This window comes from Nanorana parkeri, unplaced genomic scaffold (genome assembly GCF_000935625.1).
Source record: "Nanorana parkeri isolate BGI_ZX_2015 unplaced genomic scaffold, ASM93562v1 scaffold10, whole genome shotgun sequence".
Taxonomy (NCBI): Eukaryota; Metazoa; Chordata; class Amphibia; order Anura; family Dicroglossidae; genus Nanorana; species Nanorana parkeri.
Genome location: NW_017306278.1, coordinates 1,905,997 through 1,924,075, shown reverse-complemented (window position 1 = coordinate 1,924,075; position 18,079 = coordinate 1,905,997). Strand labels below are relative to the sequence as shown.

General features: G+C 51.0%; 2 protein-coding genes across 2 annotated transcripts in view; both read left to right on the top strand.

Moving 5' to 3' along the window:
* The window catches only part of MICALCL (MICAL C-terminal like), a 60,623-nt gene extending 58,742 nt beyond the window's left edge, over positions 1-1,881 (top strand). The window contains exon 12 of the mRNA XM_018554815.1: positions 1,668-1,881. Coding sequence (XP_018410317.1) covers positions 1,668-1,876 — 209 coding nt within the window. The 3' untranslated portion in view covers positions 1,877-1,881. The remainder of the gene's footprint in view (positions 1-1,667) is intronic.
* Positions 1,882-17,854: 15,973 nt separating this feature from the next.
* The window catches only part of PARVA (parvin alpha), a 56,891-nt gene continuing 56,666 nt past the window's right edge, over positions 17,855-18,079 (top strand). Inside the window, exon 1 of the mRNA XM_018555181.1 lies at positions 17,855-18,006. Coding sequence (XP_018410683.1) covers positions 17,886-18,006 — 121 coding nt within the window. The 5' untranslated portion in view covers positions 17,855-17,885. The remainder of the gene's footprint in view (positions 18,007-18,079) is intronic.

Here is an 18,079-nt window from a genome sequence, read left to right as displayed (position 1 = left end):
CTGCCAATACCAGATCACACTAAACTGAGCAAGCGGCCTTTGCACATTTGTCAACATTTCAAAATATTTCCAGCGACATCCTTTTTTGTTTGCAGTGCTTCCAGCAAGCTATTGTAGGCAGGCAATGTACTTTAATTAGGGGTGGGGCATTCTTCATTTAAAATGGGTGTCGATCTATAACAGGTCTATTGTTACCCTATTGTACAATTTCATTTTAAAACACTGTATATAAAGGAAGATGGATCATAGTAAGGACAGAAAAACAGCCCAGTGGGTGTTGTTCATTAATTAAATGATTGACACATTTGTTACAGTCTCGTTAAAGAGCAGCAACTCAACAGCCCCGGGAGAGAATACAGCGATAAACAAACACCAACTACACCGCAGACATGTTTTGGCATAAAATATGTAGAAAACATCATTTAATACGGACCTTTCTGCTGAGTACTGCGCACGCCTGTTGTGGCTGCTGAGGGGTCGAAGGGTGTTTGTAGATGGCAAAATTATTAGGCAATAAAGCTAGTAAGGACTCTGACACCCAGCTTATTTATCATGTATTATACAACATACATATAGAGTTCAGGGGTCAGGAGCATAATTACAACATAGTGAATACAATACAGGGGTCAGCAGTATAATGTACAACATAGTGTATACAGAGCTGGTTTCATGACTATACCCTAACATTCAACATAGTGTATACAGTGCAGGGGTCAGCAGTATAATGTACAACATAGTGTATACAGAGCCAGATTCAGGACTATACAGTAACATTCAACATAGTGTATGCAGAGCTGGGTTCAGGACTACACAGTAACATTCAATATAGTGTATACAGTGCAGGGGTGAGGAGTATAATGTACAACATAGTGTATACACAGCCGGGTTCGGAAACTATACAATAACGTACAACAATGCATATACAGTGCAAGGGTCAGCAGTATAATGTACAACATAGTGTATACAGTGCAGGCTTCAGGACTATAACAAACAACATATATAGCGCAGGGGTCAGGAGTATAGTGTACAACATAATGTAGACCAAATGTATATGGAATTCAGGAGCTAGTCTGTCCAATGTAGGAGCCAGCAGGATTTTTTTAATGAGCCAGCTCCATGGACAACCACTAGAAAGAAAACCTTAAACGTTAGGCACCGGCTGTCATTTGTGAGGAGCATTGGCTTCCTGGCTCCTGGGATTTGTCTAGCCCTGGCATATACAGTGCAAGGGTCAGGAGTATAGCTTCCATCATAGCTTATAGAGTGCAGGGTGTAATACTATAACATATAACATAGCATATACAGTGCAGGGGTCAGGACTATAACATATAACATAGCATATACAGTGCAGGGTTCAGGACTATAACATATAACATAGCATACACAGTGCAGGGGTCAGGACTATAACATATAACATAGCATACACAGTGCAGGGGTCAGGACTATAACATATAACATAGCATATACAGTGCAGGGTTCAGGACTATAACATATAACATAGCATACACAGTGCAGGGGTCAGGACTATAACATACAACATTTCCGCACCCTCTGTATACTTATATAAACAAACATCTCTGGCCTGGGGGGATTTGTGCACCGAAAGCAGATGGCTGATCCTGCAGGGTGAACCCTGAGCTGATTCCTCGTTTCCCGTTTTCTTTTAGCGTCTCTGAAAGACGAAGAGGACGTGGCCGAGGAGGAGGCGATCTTCGCCGAGATGATGAGGGTCATCGAACAAAGAGATCAAATGGTGGCCCGCACCGAAGAGCAGAGACTGAGGGCAGCCGCGGAGGAGGCCGACCGCCTCGCAAACCCCTTTTCAAGGGGCCACCAGCTGAACCCCGGAGTCACAGGCAACGGAAGGATTATATAGCCACAGGAAACATTCACTCCAATCCAACAGGAAACATTCACCGTGTTTGGCTCAGGGGGGGGGCCGACCGGCTCGGCTGCTAAATGACTCCGATACTGGTCCGGGAATTTGTCTTCTCACGCTGGCTGGCCCGCTTTCCAGCTCCCCGTGCTTGCCAGTATTTGTGAAATGGCTCCGAAGCAGAACCTGTAAAATTGCAGGCCAGCGTGTTCTCTGGTTCTAGCTCCGCCCCCTGTTCTTTTCAGGGATTGCACAGCACAGAATCATGTGACCAGAGACTGCAAAACTGTGAAAAGTCGGCTGCATTTAGCTGCAATGGATCAAACGTACATTTAGTGGACTTTCTCAGTTAGCTCGGTTGCAATTTTTTTTGGGGACTAGCATTAGCTGTTATTTGGTTGATGGTACGCGCTGACTTTAGCTGCCTTATAATTATTATATGCCTTTAGGAACTGAAAACATGTCAGCTGCTTCCCAGTTCCACCTGTGACTAAGTTAGGAGCTGTGGAGTGGGGTCTGCTCTGCACTGGGCACCGGGAGGTGGAGGTGGCACAAGGGAGGTGGGTTTGTTTTCTTGCCGAAATTCTAAAAAATTCATTCCTGAGATCCCCACCCCACCTCTTTATTTGTCCTACTAGTGGGGCAGGAAATGCAAACTCTTTCGGTTGTCACCGGAACAGGAAGTAAGGGAAAATCTCCCAATGGGGGCTCCTGTTCTGGTGACAACAACCAAGGACATTGTCTCTTGCTTTGAATTTTGCTTTCTGTTGTGTCTCTGGGACAGGAAGTGATGGGAAATCTCCCCAATGGGACACAACATATAAAGAAAACTGAATGGCGGGTTTCACCATTTCCTGCTTTATCCAAAACTAACAAAAAAAAGTTTTGACTTAGATTTAGAGAATCACTACATTTAAAGTGACCTCACCTTCCTTTCTCTCTTGTCTTTTACCCTGCATGTAATAAAGTCAGTATGGGAATAATTAATTTCATATCCTGTAATTGGGAAATGTAGACCTCCAGGAGAAGAATGAATGTACAGGAGGCGGCCATGATTAAACCTCATTGGTTCCTTCTGCCCCTCCCCTTTTCTCCTTTTACCTTGTATCTCTTCTGGACTTAAATGACTCTGTTCCCATATACACTATATTACCAAAAGTATTGGGGCGGCTTTACACGCACATGAATTAGCCTACCACTTCCTGGCTGAGTTGCTGTTGTTCCCAGTTGCTTCCACTTTGTTATAATACCAGTCACAGATGACCGCGAAATAGTATCATGGAAATGTCACAGAACGCCTGAATCCAATGATTTGGAGGGGCGTCCCAATACTTTTGGCAATATAGTGTATATGGGAACAGAGTCATTTAAGTCCAGGAGAGATACAAGGTAAAGGTATAAAATCCGGATATTACATTGTATTTAGATATGTGATCAAGCAATGTTTATTGTTCTATCGGCCATTTCAGGCCAAATCGGGTTCACTTGATGCCGCATGTGTTGTCCTTCAATGGGGATAACATGGTAGTCTACACTGTATCTGTCTCAGCTTGTGAACAATTACACTCCAGATATATACTTTATCAATATTATATTTATGACTCAGAATAAACACTACCATATGTGCCTTAAAGTGAACCAATACTTCGCCCTTGCAAGGAGAATGACAGGTTCACTTTAATGTTTCAGAGCTACTACAAATCCAACAAACGTGTTCAGTTTTCTTTTGTCTCCATTTTTTGAATACAACACAAGAAGCTTTATTTATAAAAGCGCTTAGTCTGCTCAGCGCGCACACTTTAATGCACCTCTGTGATATACAGTACACAGTTATGTTGCTCCGCCTGTATGCGGATATTTCAGTGCCGGCAGCCGTGCAGTCAGTGTTTGTACTCAGCCAGGGCCGCCATCAGGGGGGATACGGCGGATACTCATGTAAGGGGCCCAGGCAGCCTGAGGGGCCTGCCCGGGACCCTTTCATGAATATTGGCCGACGGTGACAGGTGAGGAGGGGGCCGGGCCCCATCGGGGTGCTCTTCTGATCTCGGACTGTCCGGAAGTGACATTGCGTCACTTCCAGCCAGTCCGGCGGCAGAGGAGGCCAGGTGTACAGGCACCAGGAGCAGGTAAGAGGAGCTGGGAGGGAGGGAGATGCATCCCTGACCAGCCCACCTGAGGCCCTGCAGAGCCCACCATAGAGAGTATCAAATGGGCTGTGCAGCATCTAAGGTGGGCTCTGCAGGGTCACTCTCAGGTATGGGTGGGTTCTCAGGTGAGTCCTGAGTCCAGCGCGTCGGGCGGCCCGGCCTAAAGCTGTGTAAGGGGCCCCAAAATGTCTGATGGCTGCCCTGTACTCAGCACATGCCTTCAATGTGGTTACTGAAAGCAAGTACAAAGAAAATGTGCTGAGGGGAGAGAGAGAAGAAATATTTCAAGTGTTCTATGAAAGAAGCATTGTTGGTGTCCCTTTGTATGTGCCTGTTCCCTACACATCCCTACCAGCCAATGGTTAGTATTGGAAGCATGCACATTTTAAAGTGACGCCTTCATTGATATAACTTTATACGCAGAATGGCCGGTGAATTTAGACAAGGATGTGTAAAGCTCAGTTGATGTCTCACACCTAGTGCGGCACTCTCATGTGTTAGGATTTGTGACTCATTTATTAGAATACCTCCTTCTCTCAGCCTAAATCTGCCGCTTCCTGCTCCCCCCTCCAGTGCTCTGTGCCGGCAGAGCTGAGTAATAACCACACCCCTCAAAACAAGTGTCCTCAACAGAGTAAAGCTAGGTTCACACCAGATGCAGTGCGTTGCGGGCCGATTCTGGCCAGAACGCACTGCATCGCATTGCGACCAGCTCACTGTTTTGTGGGGCAGGAGGGGGCGTGACGGGCCATTGAAGTGAATGGCACCGTAGCCACGCCCTCCGGCCGCAATGTGATCGGCAACACGGGATCGCAAGGCACATTGTGCCAGCGGTCCGTTGCGATCAAAAATAGTGCTTGCAGCACGGGATGTGTCTAATTCGATTACTAAGTGCTGGTTACTGAGTGCACTGGGCCTATTGCTACCTATTGGACTTCACAGCCATAGTTAGACCTCCAGCACAGCTGATGTAAGGGAAGTTGAGGAGAGGATAGAAAAGTGGAGGCTGTTAGTACATTGTACAAGGGTCCTTAATAGACATATTGCAGAAAGGAGGAGGGGTTGTGTTTAATTAATTTACTAAGTGCTGATTACTGAGTGCACTGGTTCTATTGCTACCTAATGGACTCCACAGCCATAGTTAGACCTCCAACACAGCTGCTATAACAGGGAAGTGGGGGTAAGGCTAGAAAAATGGAGGCTGTTAATACATTGTACAAGTGTCCTTAATAGACTTATATTGCAGAAAGGAGGAGGGGTTGTGTCTAATTCATTTACTAAGTGCTGATTACTGAGTGCACTGGGTCTATTGCTACCTATTGGACTATACAGCCATAGTTAGACCTCCAGCACAGAGTAGTGCAGGTGATGCTAGAAAAATGGAGGATGTTGGTACATCGTCTATCTGACTGCTCATCCATTACTGTGACTTTGATTGGGTTTTAAACTAGGGAGGCCCCAAATGATTCAAACACAGCTCTCAGGGGACAACTGGAGAAGGGAAAATGGTGAAATGTATATTTGGAGACTTGCTTGAAAGCGCAGGCATTATATTAAGTGCACGCATTCCCGGAGCAATACATGGACAACATTCTACTGACACGCAGTGTGACACGCGTGGGCTCTGCTGGCTGTAACTAGTCATTATGTGGATGTAAAGAATGGTAAGAAGAACCGTGGAAGTGCTGGAAACAAATATGTTGCATAGGACTGGAGAATCTCTGTACATTGTATTCATATAAATGTGATTGGATACATACAGGGCCGGATGTACTCTCTCTGCTGCCCGGCCAGGTTCCAAAATGCGCCCCCCTACCCGACAACCCCCCCCCCCCCATGGAGAATGACAGACCTGCAGGCTGCATACAGGTGATCTCGGCGACATCTCCGGGATCACATGTACAAAACAAGCGTTGGCTTCCCCGCTGTACATTTAGCTCTGCTTGCCCATAGCCGGGCTAAATGTAGAAAACAACTACCCGCCCGGCACCCAGAACTGCATGTCCCAGGCATCGGGCGATAGGAATTCCACCCCCCTGCTGCCCCTCTACTCCCTGCTGCCCCTCTACTCCCTGCTGCCCCTCTACTCCCTGCTGCCCAGAGGCCGGGCCTTGGTCGGCCTTGTGGGAAATCCGGCCCTGGGTACATACATACTGCCAGCCAGATTGTTGGCATTCCCACCATAGTGTTGTGTTGCCTTTAAACAAATATTGTAACTTCTTTGTCATTGTGGATAATCTGCACTGACTGAATGGTAATGTTATCTCCAGCCAATCGTTTGGTTTTGTCTCGGATGGGGTGAGGAAGGTTTGGAGTCCCCTGTCAGTTCTATAATGCTGTTTGTGTCCCCACTGGGGAGGGGTGATTCACCCTCTTGATGTGTTTTGGTGACCACTGCCAAGTGATAGGAAAACCAAAATGTTTACAGTGGTCAGCGGAGCAGGACGAAATTTCAAATGGGTGACAATCAAGAGAAGATTTCTCTTTACTTCCCGTTGTGTCCCCAGGATAGGAAATGAAGGGGAAATCTTTCCAACAAACAGCAATAAACACCTGACTGGTTTTGAAGCTGAACTCCAGGGACACTGTTTTATATTTACATATATTCCTCAAAGGATATAAATCCACTTTGTGTGATCGCAAACCCAAATGTTACCTTGTAAATGTAGCAGTGATATCATCACTGTGCTGCGCATAGCCTGTGCAGGGAGCGGATCTATGGGAGGAGCCCAGCAGGCCCCACCCACTACAAGAAACTAAAGGAGAGGGCGGAGACAAGACCAGTCACTCTGCACAAGGAGAGAGAGCAGCAGTGACCGGTCTTTATTACAGGAGGGGGCGGAGATTAGACCAGTCACCCTGCACAAGGAGAGAGAACAGCAGTGACCGGTCTTTATTACTGGAAGCTCCGAGTCTCACACTGGATTACTGCGCAGATCTGGAAGAAATACACAAAGCTCACCGAGATTCAGGGAAATAGACACATTGTGACAATATTTACTTATCCCGGGGTTCAGTTTTAACACTTTCTCTGCTTTATCCAAAACAAAAATGTCTTGGCAATAGAAACAATTATATGCCGATTATTATTACATTTTATAATTGTGTAAACGTATAGGTGTGTCTAGGAATTATTACGGTTTATTATCTCTAAAGTGTACCTGTGCTTCATGGTGATTATATTGTGTCCTGTAGCGGGTCCGCAGTCATTGATTCTGTCCGCTAAATGCTGTTCTGTGCTTTGAAAACAGCGGATACATTGGAGGAGCGCGGCATTAGTTTTACCTCATCATTTTACCAAAAGTGTTATGTTTAACGTTGAACTTCAGCCAAACTTCTTTTTTAGTTTTGGTTAGGATTGGAGGAGATTTAGAACCTCTATCAGGTCTTTTTTTGGCTCCATTAAAGGAGAACTATGGGGTCAGTGTTTTTCCCCATAGTTCTCCTTGGGGTAATGGGAGGACACAAACTAGCGTCCTCCCGTCACCCTAGGCTCAGTATATAGGGAGCTACAGCTCGCAGTATACTGAGACGCCGCAGCCGGAGCGGATCCCGACATCGATGTCGAGATCTGCCCAACTGCGTGAGTGACAGCTGGCTCTGCCTATCTAGAGGCAGAGCCAGCTGTACCCGCCCCCTCCCCCGTCCGTTCCGCCAGTCAGCGCTGGCAGATCGGAGCAGGGAGAGGGGAATCCAGCCCCTCCCCTCTCATGGCAGAGAGCTGTGACAGGATGGAGAGGTGAGCGAACGCCGGTATGTGTTCCCTCACCTCCCGATCTACTGAGCCGACCTGTGACAGTCTCATTGTCACAGATCGGCTTAGAACTATGAGGTGAGTGGAAATCACTCATGTCATAGTTCTCCTTTAAGGAGATTTTTTATCACTTCCTGTCAATGTTGTCACCAGGACAGGAAGTGGAGGGAAGTCTCCCCAATGGGACACAGACAAGGGACCGGAGGTTTCGGTTCTCTATCCAAAACTAAAAAGAAACAATTGGCTACATGTACTCTATAATGGTTAGTATGTATCAGCCGCTGACTCCCATCCGCTTAGAACAAATGCAGCTGATTTAAGCTGCACCCTCCTGGGGTCAGCGGGGGAGGAGACGGTGCAGGAAGGGGGGAAGCATGCAGGAAGGGGGACGCATCTCCCTTGTTCTGTAAGTTGAATTAAAACCCAAATGGACTTTAAATCGGATACATGACATTACATGGTCAGCACAATAAATGGCGTGCAAAGTCTTTAGAAAGCAGCCACAGCCGGAGTACAACAGTCTGTCCCCTGCCAGCTTGATGAAGAGAAGGATCTTTGCACTCTGTGTGGAAGCAGTGGTCTCCCTGCAGAGGTCTGACACCCCCCTCTCTGCTGAATCACATCTAGAGCTCCACAATTAGCAAATCTCTTGCTCCCTGCCAATTGCAGTGCTCTATCTCTGTGTTACGGGCTGGCAGGTGACATGCACTCACCCGAGACTTGGAGTCACCTCAACACTGACACTAAATGGCACATTGGTCTTCTCCAGGGCACCCCGCAAGTGATGCAAGTAGCCACATTTGCTGCCAGATGAGATAGCAGGAATGGCTACAATAAGGAGACAGAGGTCGAGGTAGGCAGCAAGCGAGAATTGTCAATGCCCAGGTAGAGGTCGATGTGGGCAGTAGGCTGGAATAGTCAGTGTCCAGGCAGAGGCAGAGGCAAGCAATAGACCATAATAGTGTCCAGACAAAGAGCGAGGTAGGCAGTAGGCTACAGTAGTCATTGCCCAGGCAGAGGTTGAGGTAGGCAAGAATAGTCAGGGTCCAGACAGAAGTCGAGGTGGGCAGTAGGCAAGAATAGTCAACGCTCAGGCAGAGGTCAAGGTAGGCAGTAGCCTAGAACAGCCAATGCTCAGGCAGAGGTCGAGGTAGGCAGTAGGCAAGAATAGTCAATGCCCAGACAGAGGTCGAGGTAGGCAGCAGGCTAGAATAGGCAGTGTCCAGGCAGAGGTCGAGGTAGGCAGTAGCTTAGAATAGTCAATGCGCAGACAGAGGTCTAGGTAGGCTAGAATTGTCAATGCCCAGACACAGGTCGAGGAAGGCAGCAGGCTAGAATAGCCAGTGTCCAGGCAGAGGTCTAGGCAGGCTAGAATAGTCAATGCCCAGACACAGATCGAGGAGGGCAGCAAGCTATAATAGTCAGTGTCCAGGCAGAGGTCTAGGCAGGCTAGAATAGTCAATGCCCAGATACAGATCGAGGAGGGCAGCAAGCGGAAATAGTCAGTGTCCAGGCAGAGGTGAAGGCAGGCAGCAAGCTGAAATAGTAAGTGTCCAGGCAGAGGTGAAGGCAGGCAGCAAGCTGAAATAGTAAGTGTCCAGGCAGAGGTGAAGGCAGGCAGCAAGCTGAAATAGTAAGTGTCCAGGCAGAGGTGAAGGCAGGCAGCAAGCTGAAATAGTCAGTGTCCAGGCAGAGGTCGGGGCAGGCAGCAGGCACGAGTAGTCAGGAATAAGAAGAGTCAGCAAAATGGACTGGAGCCACCGGCTGAGTCAGGTCATTCAGATCAATAACAGGGAAAGAAGAAATCGTCATTCACACAAATTAGGTCGCTGGCAAGAATACACAGCACCGGCCACCATAAGGAAAGGAGTTTAAATACCCTCCTTGGCCCGTGAGCAAACCCAAACAAAGGGGCGTACCCTAACGTATGCATACCCATGACTCACTGCATGCACTCCTATGTGCACATAGCCAAAAGGCCACAGTTTGGCATGCGCAACGCACTGCGAGCAGAAAAATTGGACCAGTAGGTGATGTAACACTCTGCCTTAGCTTAGGGTGTGTCGGACCTTTGCAGAGAGACCACTGCTTTTGCTTCTGAGAGCAAAGGTCCTTCTCTGCAGCACGCTGGCAGGGGTCAGGCTTCTCTACTCCAAAGATAACGTCCCGCACACCTTTTATGTCGATGCAGCTGGAATGTATTTCACTGATTTTAAATGTCTGGTTGGGATTTAAAGGGATATTCAGAAAGCACGGCAGTGGTGAGCCGACCCGAGTCGCAGCCGTCGCCGGTATCCAACAGACAGATTCAGAATGTTATTTTATTACATTGTATTTACAGATAACACAGAAAGTTCATGAATAGGAGATGACATGGCAACCGGGGGGAAGCAGTGAGCTCACCGACCGCATCCTGTGCTCGGTGACCAAGTTTGAGTTAACGGACTGGAGGTCACAAAATTTGACCTTATTGCTGGGAAGTCCTCCCGCGCCCGCTGTAATACGCTAATTGTATGTGGCTGCCCCTTGCTGACCTCCTTCTAGTGTCTGGTATGCGTGGCTGCCCCTTGCTGCCCTCCTTCTAGTGTCTGGTATGCGTGGCTGCCCCTTGCTGCCCTCCTTCTAGTGTCTGGTATGCGTGGCTGCCCCTTGCTGCCCTCCTTCTAGTGTCTGGTATGCGTGGCTGCCCCTTGCTGCCCTCCTTCTAGTGTCTGGTATGCGTGGCTGCCCCTTGCTGCCCTCCTTCTAGTGTCTGGTATGCGTGGCTGCCCCTTGCTGCCCTCCTTCTAGTGTCTGGTATGCGTGGCTGCCCCTTGCTGCCCTCCTTCTAGTGTCTGGTATGCGTGGCTGCCCCTTGCTGCCCTCCTTCTAGTGTCTGGTATGCGTGGCTGCCCCTTGCTGCCCTCCTTCTAGTGTCTGGTATGCGTGGCTGCCCCTTGCTGCCCTCCTTCTAGTGTCTGGTATGCGTGGCTGCCCCTTGCTGCCCTCCTTCTAGTGTCTGGTATGCGTGGCTGCCCCTTGCTGCCCTCCTTCTAGTGTCTGGTATGCGTGGCTGCCCCTTGCTGCCCTCCTTCTAGTGTCTGGTATGCGTGGCTGCCCCTTGCTGCCCTCCTTCTAGTGTCTGGTATGCGTGGCTGCCCCTTGCTGCCCTCCTTCTAGTGTCTGGTATGCGTGGCTGCCCCTTGCTGCCCTCCTTCTAGTGTCTGGTATGCGTGGCTGCCCCTTGCTGCCCTCCTTCTAGTGTCTGGTATGCGTGGCTGCCCCTTGCTGCCCTCCTTCTAGTGTCTGGTATGCGTGGCTGCCCCTTGCTGCCCTCCTTCTAGTGTCTGGTATGCGTGGCTGCCCCTTGCTGCCCTCCTTCTAGTGTCTGGTATGCGTGGCTGCCCCTTGCTGCCCTCCTTCTAGTGTCTGGTATGCGTGGCTGCCCCTTGCTGCCCTCCTTCTAGTGTCTGGTATGCGTGGCTGCCCCTTGCTGCCCTCCTTCTAGTGTCTGGTATGCGTGGCTGCCCCTTGCTGCCCTCCTTCTAGTGTCTGGTATGCGTGGCTGCCCCTTGCTGCCCTCCTTCTAGTGTCTGGTATGCGTGGCTGCCCCTTGCTGCCCTCCTTCTAGTGTCTGGTATGCGTGGCTGCCCCTTGCTGCCCTCCTTCTAGTGTCTGGTATGCGTGGCTGCCCCTTGCTGCCCTCCTTCTAGTGTCTGGTATGCGTGGCTGCCCCTTGCTGCCCTCCTTCTAGTGTCTGGTATGCGTGGCTGCCCCTTGCTGCCCTCCTTCTAGTGTCTGGTATGCGTGGCTGCCCCTTGCTGCCCTCCTTCTAGTGTCTGGTATGCGTGGCTGCCCCTTGCTGCCCTCCTTCTAGTGTCTGGTATGCGTGGCTGCCCCTTGCTGCCCTCCTTCTAGTGTCTGGTATGCGTGGCTGCCCCTTGCTGCCCTCCTTCTAGTGTCTGGTATGCGTGGCTGCCCCTTGCTGCCCTCCTTCTAGTGTCTGGTATGCGTGGCTGCCCCTTGCTGCCCTCCTTCTAGTGTCTGGTATGCGTGGCTGCCCCTTGCTGCCCTCCTTCTAGTGTCTGGTATGCGTGGCTGCCCCTTGCTGCCCTCCTTCTAGTGTCTGGTATGCGTGGCTGCCCCTTGCTGCCCTCCTTCTAGTGTCTGGTATGCGTGGCTGCCCCTTGCTGCCCTCCTTCTAGTGTCTGGTATGCGTGGCTGCCCCTTGCTGCCCTCCTTCTAGTGTCTGGTATGCGTGGCTGCCCCTTGCTGCCCTCCTTCTAGTGTCTGGTATGCGTGGCTGCCCCTTGCTGCCCTCCTTCTAGTGTCTGGTATGCGTGGCTGCCCCTTGCTGCCCTCCTTCTAGTGTCTGGTATGCGTGGCTGCCCCTTGCTGCCCTCCTTCTAGTGTCTGGTATGCGTGGCTGCCCCTTGCTGCCCTCCTTCTAGTGTCTGGTATGCGTGGCTGCCCCTTGCTGCCCTCCTTCTAGTGTCTGGTATGCGTGGCTGCCCCTTGCTGCCCTCCTTCTAGTGTCTGGTATGCGTGGCTGCCCCTTGCTGCCCTCCTTCTAGTGTCTGGTATGCGTGGCTGCCCCTTGCTGCCCTCCTTCTAGTGTCTGGTATGCGTGGCTGCCCCTTGCTGCCCTCCTTCTAGTGTCTGGTATGCGTGGCTGCCCCTTGCTGCCCTCCTTCTAGTGTCTGGTATGCGTGGCTGCCCCTTGCTGCCCTCCTTCTAGTGTCTGGTATGCGTGGCTGCCCCTTGCTGCCCTCCTTCTAGTGTCTGGTATGCGTGGCTGCCCCTTGCTGCCCTCCTTCTAGTGTCTGGTATGCGTGGCTGCCCCTTGCTGCCCTCCTTCTAGTGTCTGGTATGCGTGGCTGCCCCTTGCTGCCCTCCTTCTAGTGTCTGGTATGCGTGGCTGCCCCTTGCTGCCCTCCTTCTAGTGTCTGGTATGCGTGGCTGCCCCTTGCTGCCCTCCTTCTAGTGTCTGGTATGCGTGGCTGCCCCTTGCTGCCCTCCTTCTAGTGTCTGGTATGCGTGGCTGCCCCTTGCTGCCCTCCTTCTAGTGTCTGGTATGCGTGGCTGCCCCTTGCTGCCCTCCTTCTAGTGTCTGGTATGCGTGGCTGCCCCTTGCTGCCCTCCTTCTAGTGTCTGGTATGCGTGGCTGCCCCTTGCTGCCCTCCTTCTAGTGTCTGGTATGCGTGGCTGCCCCTTGCTGCCCTCCTTCTAGTGTCTGGTATGCGTGGCTGCCCCTTGCTGCCCTCCTTCTAGTGTCTGGTATGCGTGGCTGCCCCTTGCTGCCCTCCTTCTAGTGTCTGGTATGCGTGGCTGCCCCTTGCTGCCCTCCTTCTAGTGTCTGGTATGCGTGGCTGCCCCTTGCTGCCCTCCTTCTAGTGTCTGGTATGCGTGGCTGCCCCTTGCTGCCCTCCTTCTAGTGTCTGGTATGCGTGGCTGCCCCTTGCTGCCCTCCTTCTAGTGTCTGGTATGCGTGGCTGCCCCTTGCTGCCCTCCTTCTAGTGTCTGGTATGCGTGGCTGCCCCTTGCTGCCCTCCTTCTAGTGTCTGGTATGCGTGGCTGCCCCGTGGCTGCCCCTTGCTGACCTCCTTCTAGTGTCTGGTATCATTATGTGTCTGGTAACTCAGCCACAACTCTATGATTCATGAATCAGGTTGACAATGGGGGTCTGAGAACTAGGAATGTGCACTGGTACGCATTTCTGGTCCTCTGCTGCAACATTAGCACACATAAGAGGGAGCTGTATTTCTGTCCTTCCAGTCTTGAGATGAACACAGCTCTGCCGCATTGCACAGCCCTGTCTGGCAGGGCAGGAGACCTGATTTTTCTTGCTGCAGTTCAGCAACACTTACAGGTCTTGTCCCTACCCCAGCCTGAGACTGGACAGTGAATAAAGAAGCAGCAGGCTGATGACCTCATCTCTCTGTCACTCTGCTCTCTTGTCCTATCAGCATGTTTCTTGCTACCACATGAGCACTGCAGCGGAAATGAGTGGCTCGTTGTGCTGCTTCTCTCTCGGCCAGCCTGAGCTCTGCTGTACAGGGATTGCAACAGGCTGATACCAAGTCAAATTCAGGTTCTTGCACTTAAAAAAAAGGCCCGTTAATGGCATATTACAGGAGATCTATGTGGTCAGGGCTTTCCCCCATAGTTCTCCTTAGGGTAACGGGAGGACACAAACTAGCGTCCTCCCGTCACCCTAGGCTCAGTATATAGGGAGCTACAGCTCGTAGTATACTGAGACGCCGCAGCCGGAGCGGATCCCGGCGTCGAGATCCGCCCAACTGCGTGAGTGACAGCTGGCTCTGATAATCTAGAGGCAGAGCCAGCTGTACATACCCCCTCCCCTGTCCGTTCCGCCAGTCAGCGCTGGCGGATCGGAGCGGGGAGGGGGGAATCCAGCCCCTCCCATGTCACGGCAGAGAGCCGTGACAGGATCGATAGGTGAGCGAACGCCGGTATGTGTTCTCTCACCTCCCGATCTACTGAGCCGACCTGTGACAGTCTCATTGTCACAGGACGGCTAGAACTATGAGGTGAGTGGAAATCACTCCCCCTCATAGTTCTCCTTTAATGAACACGGAACTACATTCATTTGTGTCTTTGATATCTGCCCGGAGTTCTGCTTTAATTTGGCATGTTAGAGTTTTGCAGCGGAGATACACATAGCAAGTGATGGCGGAGTGAAGTCGGGAACTCCAGATCGGCATACATAGGGGGTCACTATTTGGGAGAAGCCATTTCCAGAAGGAGAGGTCAGCAATGGCTGCTTACATGTTCCCTCACTACCGATTTACTTCAAATATATTTTCGGATCGGCCTCTGAGAGGGACGATGGGGGTCTTGCTGGGAGATCGATACATTGGGATTCTATAGGGAGATGAGGGGCGATCCAATAAAACGGAGGAATTGACATGCATATCAATGAGATGGATCTGTCACTGTTACCAATAATATGCAATAAACACTGAAGTGATGGAGAGAGTTCTGGGAGTTTTATTTTGTGATATCCGGATTTCTGAGGTGTAATGAGATCCATGAAACCCAAATGATCAAAGCTGTTCTGTAGTAATGGGGTCTCCGCCCAGGCCCACGGGTCATGGCCTACTGATTCCAATGGAATACAAAAGTATCGCTGTATTTCCCTTAAAGGTGAATGGAGATTAAAGTGACACTGAACTCCGGAGTTAAATCCTAAAAATCCATTCAAGTCCCTGAACAACAACGTATCTTATTTGTGTATCACTCGGCTGTAGATCCTCCAATCATCTCTGACACTGTCCTTCCTTCTGGAGGGGGGGTACGTCTGTTCCCCATGGTCCCTGTGTGTGCTGTAAGTCGGCTCCATGCTCTCTCATCACAAGTGACGAGAGAGCATGGAGCCGTTTCCTGGCCAATCAGGAAACCGGGCAGCGTGTAATGACGCGCTGCCTGGCTTCCTGATACAGGAAGTACTTGTGCTAGTTATCGGAGCATTTGGGCGAGTACGAGTACTCACCCAAATACTCGGTATCGGCACCGTTACTAGTATCGGTGCATCCCATTTACTTCCATCCGGACATCCGGCACATCACGCGTTATATTCCCTCCGTATACCCGGGCAGGTAAAACGCATTATTCAAGGACAAAGGGTGACAAAGGCGTCGAGTAGTGCGCGCATTACGCTGGCGTTTATCAACGTCTGACACCGGGGCGAAGAAACCAAGTCACAAACATTCTCTAGAGGTGGGAAATTGCTTTGCCAGCCGTTCCGCCCGCATTAGACGACAATATAAACCGCATGCGTCACGCAGGATAGAGGCGGCGATGGCAGAGAGAAGTTCAAGGGAAGTTCTGCTTCTATGACGATCTTCTTCCATCAAGCTCACAGAATTAATTATTATTCTTTACCATTTACAACAACATCTGTAACATTAACGCGGAGTCAGCGACGCTCACAGGGAGAATGCATCTCAGTTATAGAGTGCGGCACTTAAAGTGGATCGATCAGGAAATGTGAAATTCTGCATCAATGTATCGCTAGCATGTCACAATATACAGCAACGCAGTATCAAGAGGAAGAAACTGCATCCTTTCATGGAAAAGCTCTGGTCAGGTGACTTTGCCCCGGCTGAAATGATGTCATCAGTCTGCTGCAGGCAGGAGGAAGCATTTCCCCCATTTTCCACTCCCCCAGTGATCAGTGTGCTGCAGGCACAAGGAAGCATTTCCTCAGTCTCCCCCTCCCCCATTGATCAGTCTGCTGTGGGCAGGAGGAAGCATCTCCTCAGTCTCCCCTCCCCCAGTGATCAGTCTGCTGCAGGCAGGGGGAAGCATTTCTTCAGTCTCCCCTCCCCCAGTGATCAGTCTGCTGCAGGCAGGAGGAAGCATTTCCCCAGTCTCCCCTCCCCCAGTGATCAGTCTGCAACATTGTAAGTTTATCCAGTCACAGAGTAGGAGGCTGCCGCAGGGGGCTGAGCTGTGTCTGACATTTGTGAGCACAGCCAAGAACTGCACAGACAGCAGGATTTACATGACTGTGTTATGTAAATGGCCGCTGGTAGACACCATCAGGGACTCATGTGAAAGGACAGTTGTCACGGCATAAAAGGAAGTCCCTGAACAAGGACCCTTATGGCAGGATCACCAGGGATTATTTTAATGAGAGATCCACATCTTTTGAAATGAGTAAACATGTTAAAGTTTATATGAGATTTTATTGATTGGCTTTACAAATGCTTTAATGAGCTGGCGGGGCCACATTTCTATTGGTGCCAGTCTGGGGGCCCTATATGCTGATTTCCAGGGACCACACTTCTTTAAGTTTCAGTCTGGAGGACCCTTTATACTGATATACAGGCTGTGCCCAATGGACCACACTTACACCAGTGCCTCTCTGGGGGCCCCTTTATGCTGATTTCCATCTGGGGCCCCTACACACTGATTTCCAAGCTGTATCCCAGGGACCACACTCCTATAGGTGCCAGTCTGGGGCCCCCTATGTACTGACATCGAGACTGTGTCCCAGTGATATTCTATAGGTGCCAGTTTGTGGAGGGGGTGATGTCAGTCTAGGGGCCCCATGTACACCTCTATAGAGGCCGGTCCTAGGACCCATGCACACTTCTCTAGGCACAGTTCTAGGGGCCCCACTCACACTTCTCTAGGTATTGGACTAGGGGCCCCATGCACACTTCTATAGACTCAGGTCTTGTAGCCCCAAGCACCTTTCTCTAGGTACCCGTCCTGGGACCCCATGCACACTTCTGCAGATGCTGGTCCTAAGGCCTCATGCACAGGTCTCTAAGTATCAGTCTAGGGGCCCCAGGCAACAGGCATACTGCTACAGATGCCGGCCTTGGGGCCACATGCACTTTTCTCTATGTACTGGTCCTGGGGCTCCATGCACACTTGTCTAGGCACTCTTCTAGGGGCCCCATGCACACTTCTATATATGCTGATCCTGGGTCCCCACGCAAACCTTTCTAGGGCCCCTTGCACACTTTGGTGCCGATCCTGGGGCCCCACGCACGCTACTCTCGTTACTAATGTAGGGGCCCCATGCACTTTTCTCTAGGTACCGGTCCTGGGACCCCATGCACACTTCTGCAGATGATGGTCCTAAGGCTTCATGCACAGGTCTCTAAGTATCAGTCTAGGGGCCCCAGGCAACAGGCATACTGCTACAGATGCCGGCCTTGGGGCCACATGCACTTTTCTCTATGTACTGGTCCTGGGGCTCCATGCACACTTGTCTAGGCACTCTTCTAGGGGCCCCATGCACACTTCTATATATGCTGATCCTGGGTCCCCACGCAAACCTTTCTAGGGCCCCTTGCACACTTTGGTGCCGATCCTGGGGCCCCACGCACGCTACTCTCGTTACTAATGTAGGGGCCCCATGCACTTTTCTCTAGGTACCGGACCAGGGGCCCCATGCATACTTCTCTGGATCCCCATGCACACTCCTCTAGGTATCGGTCCAAGGGCCCCGCTTGTGGAGATTCCGGGGCCACAGCTGGAGCCGCAGCCGATCTGGGTGGAGAGGAGGGAGGAGGGGATCCGAGCTCTCTGACATGCCAGGAATAATTCCGCTTCCGCTGGCAGAGGACAAACCCGTCCGAGCACCTCCACCATGGCGACGTCCCCCCAGAAATCCCCCTCCACCCCAAAATCTCCCCCATCCAGGAAGAAAGATGACTCCTTCCTGGGGAAACTCGGGGGGACCCTGGCCCGGAGGAAGAAGGCGAAGGAAGGTAAATGAGGGGGGAGGGGGAGGCAGGGGGGTTGGTGCGAGAGCGTCCCCCAACACACCCCGACACATTACTT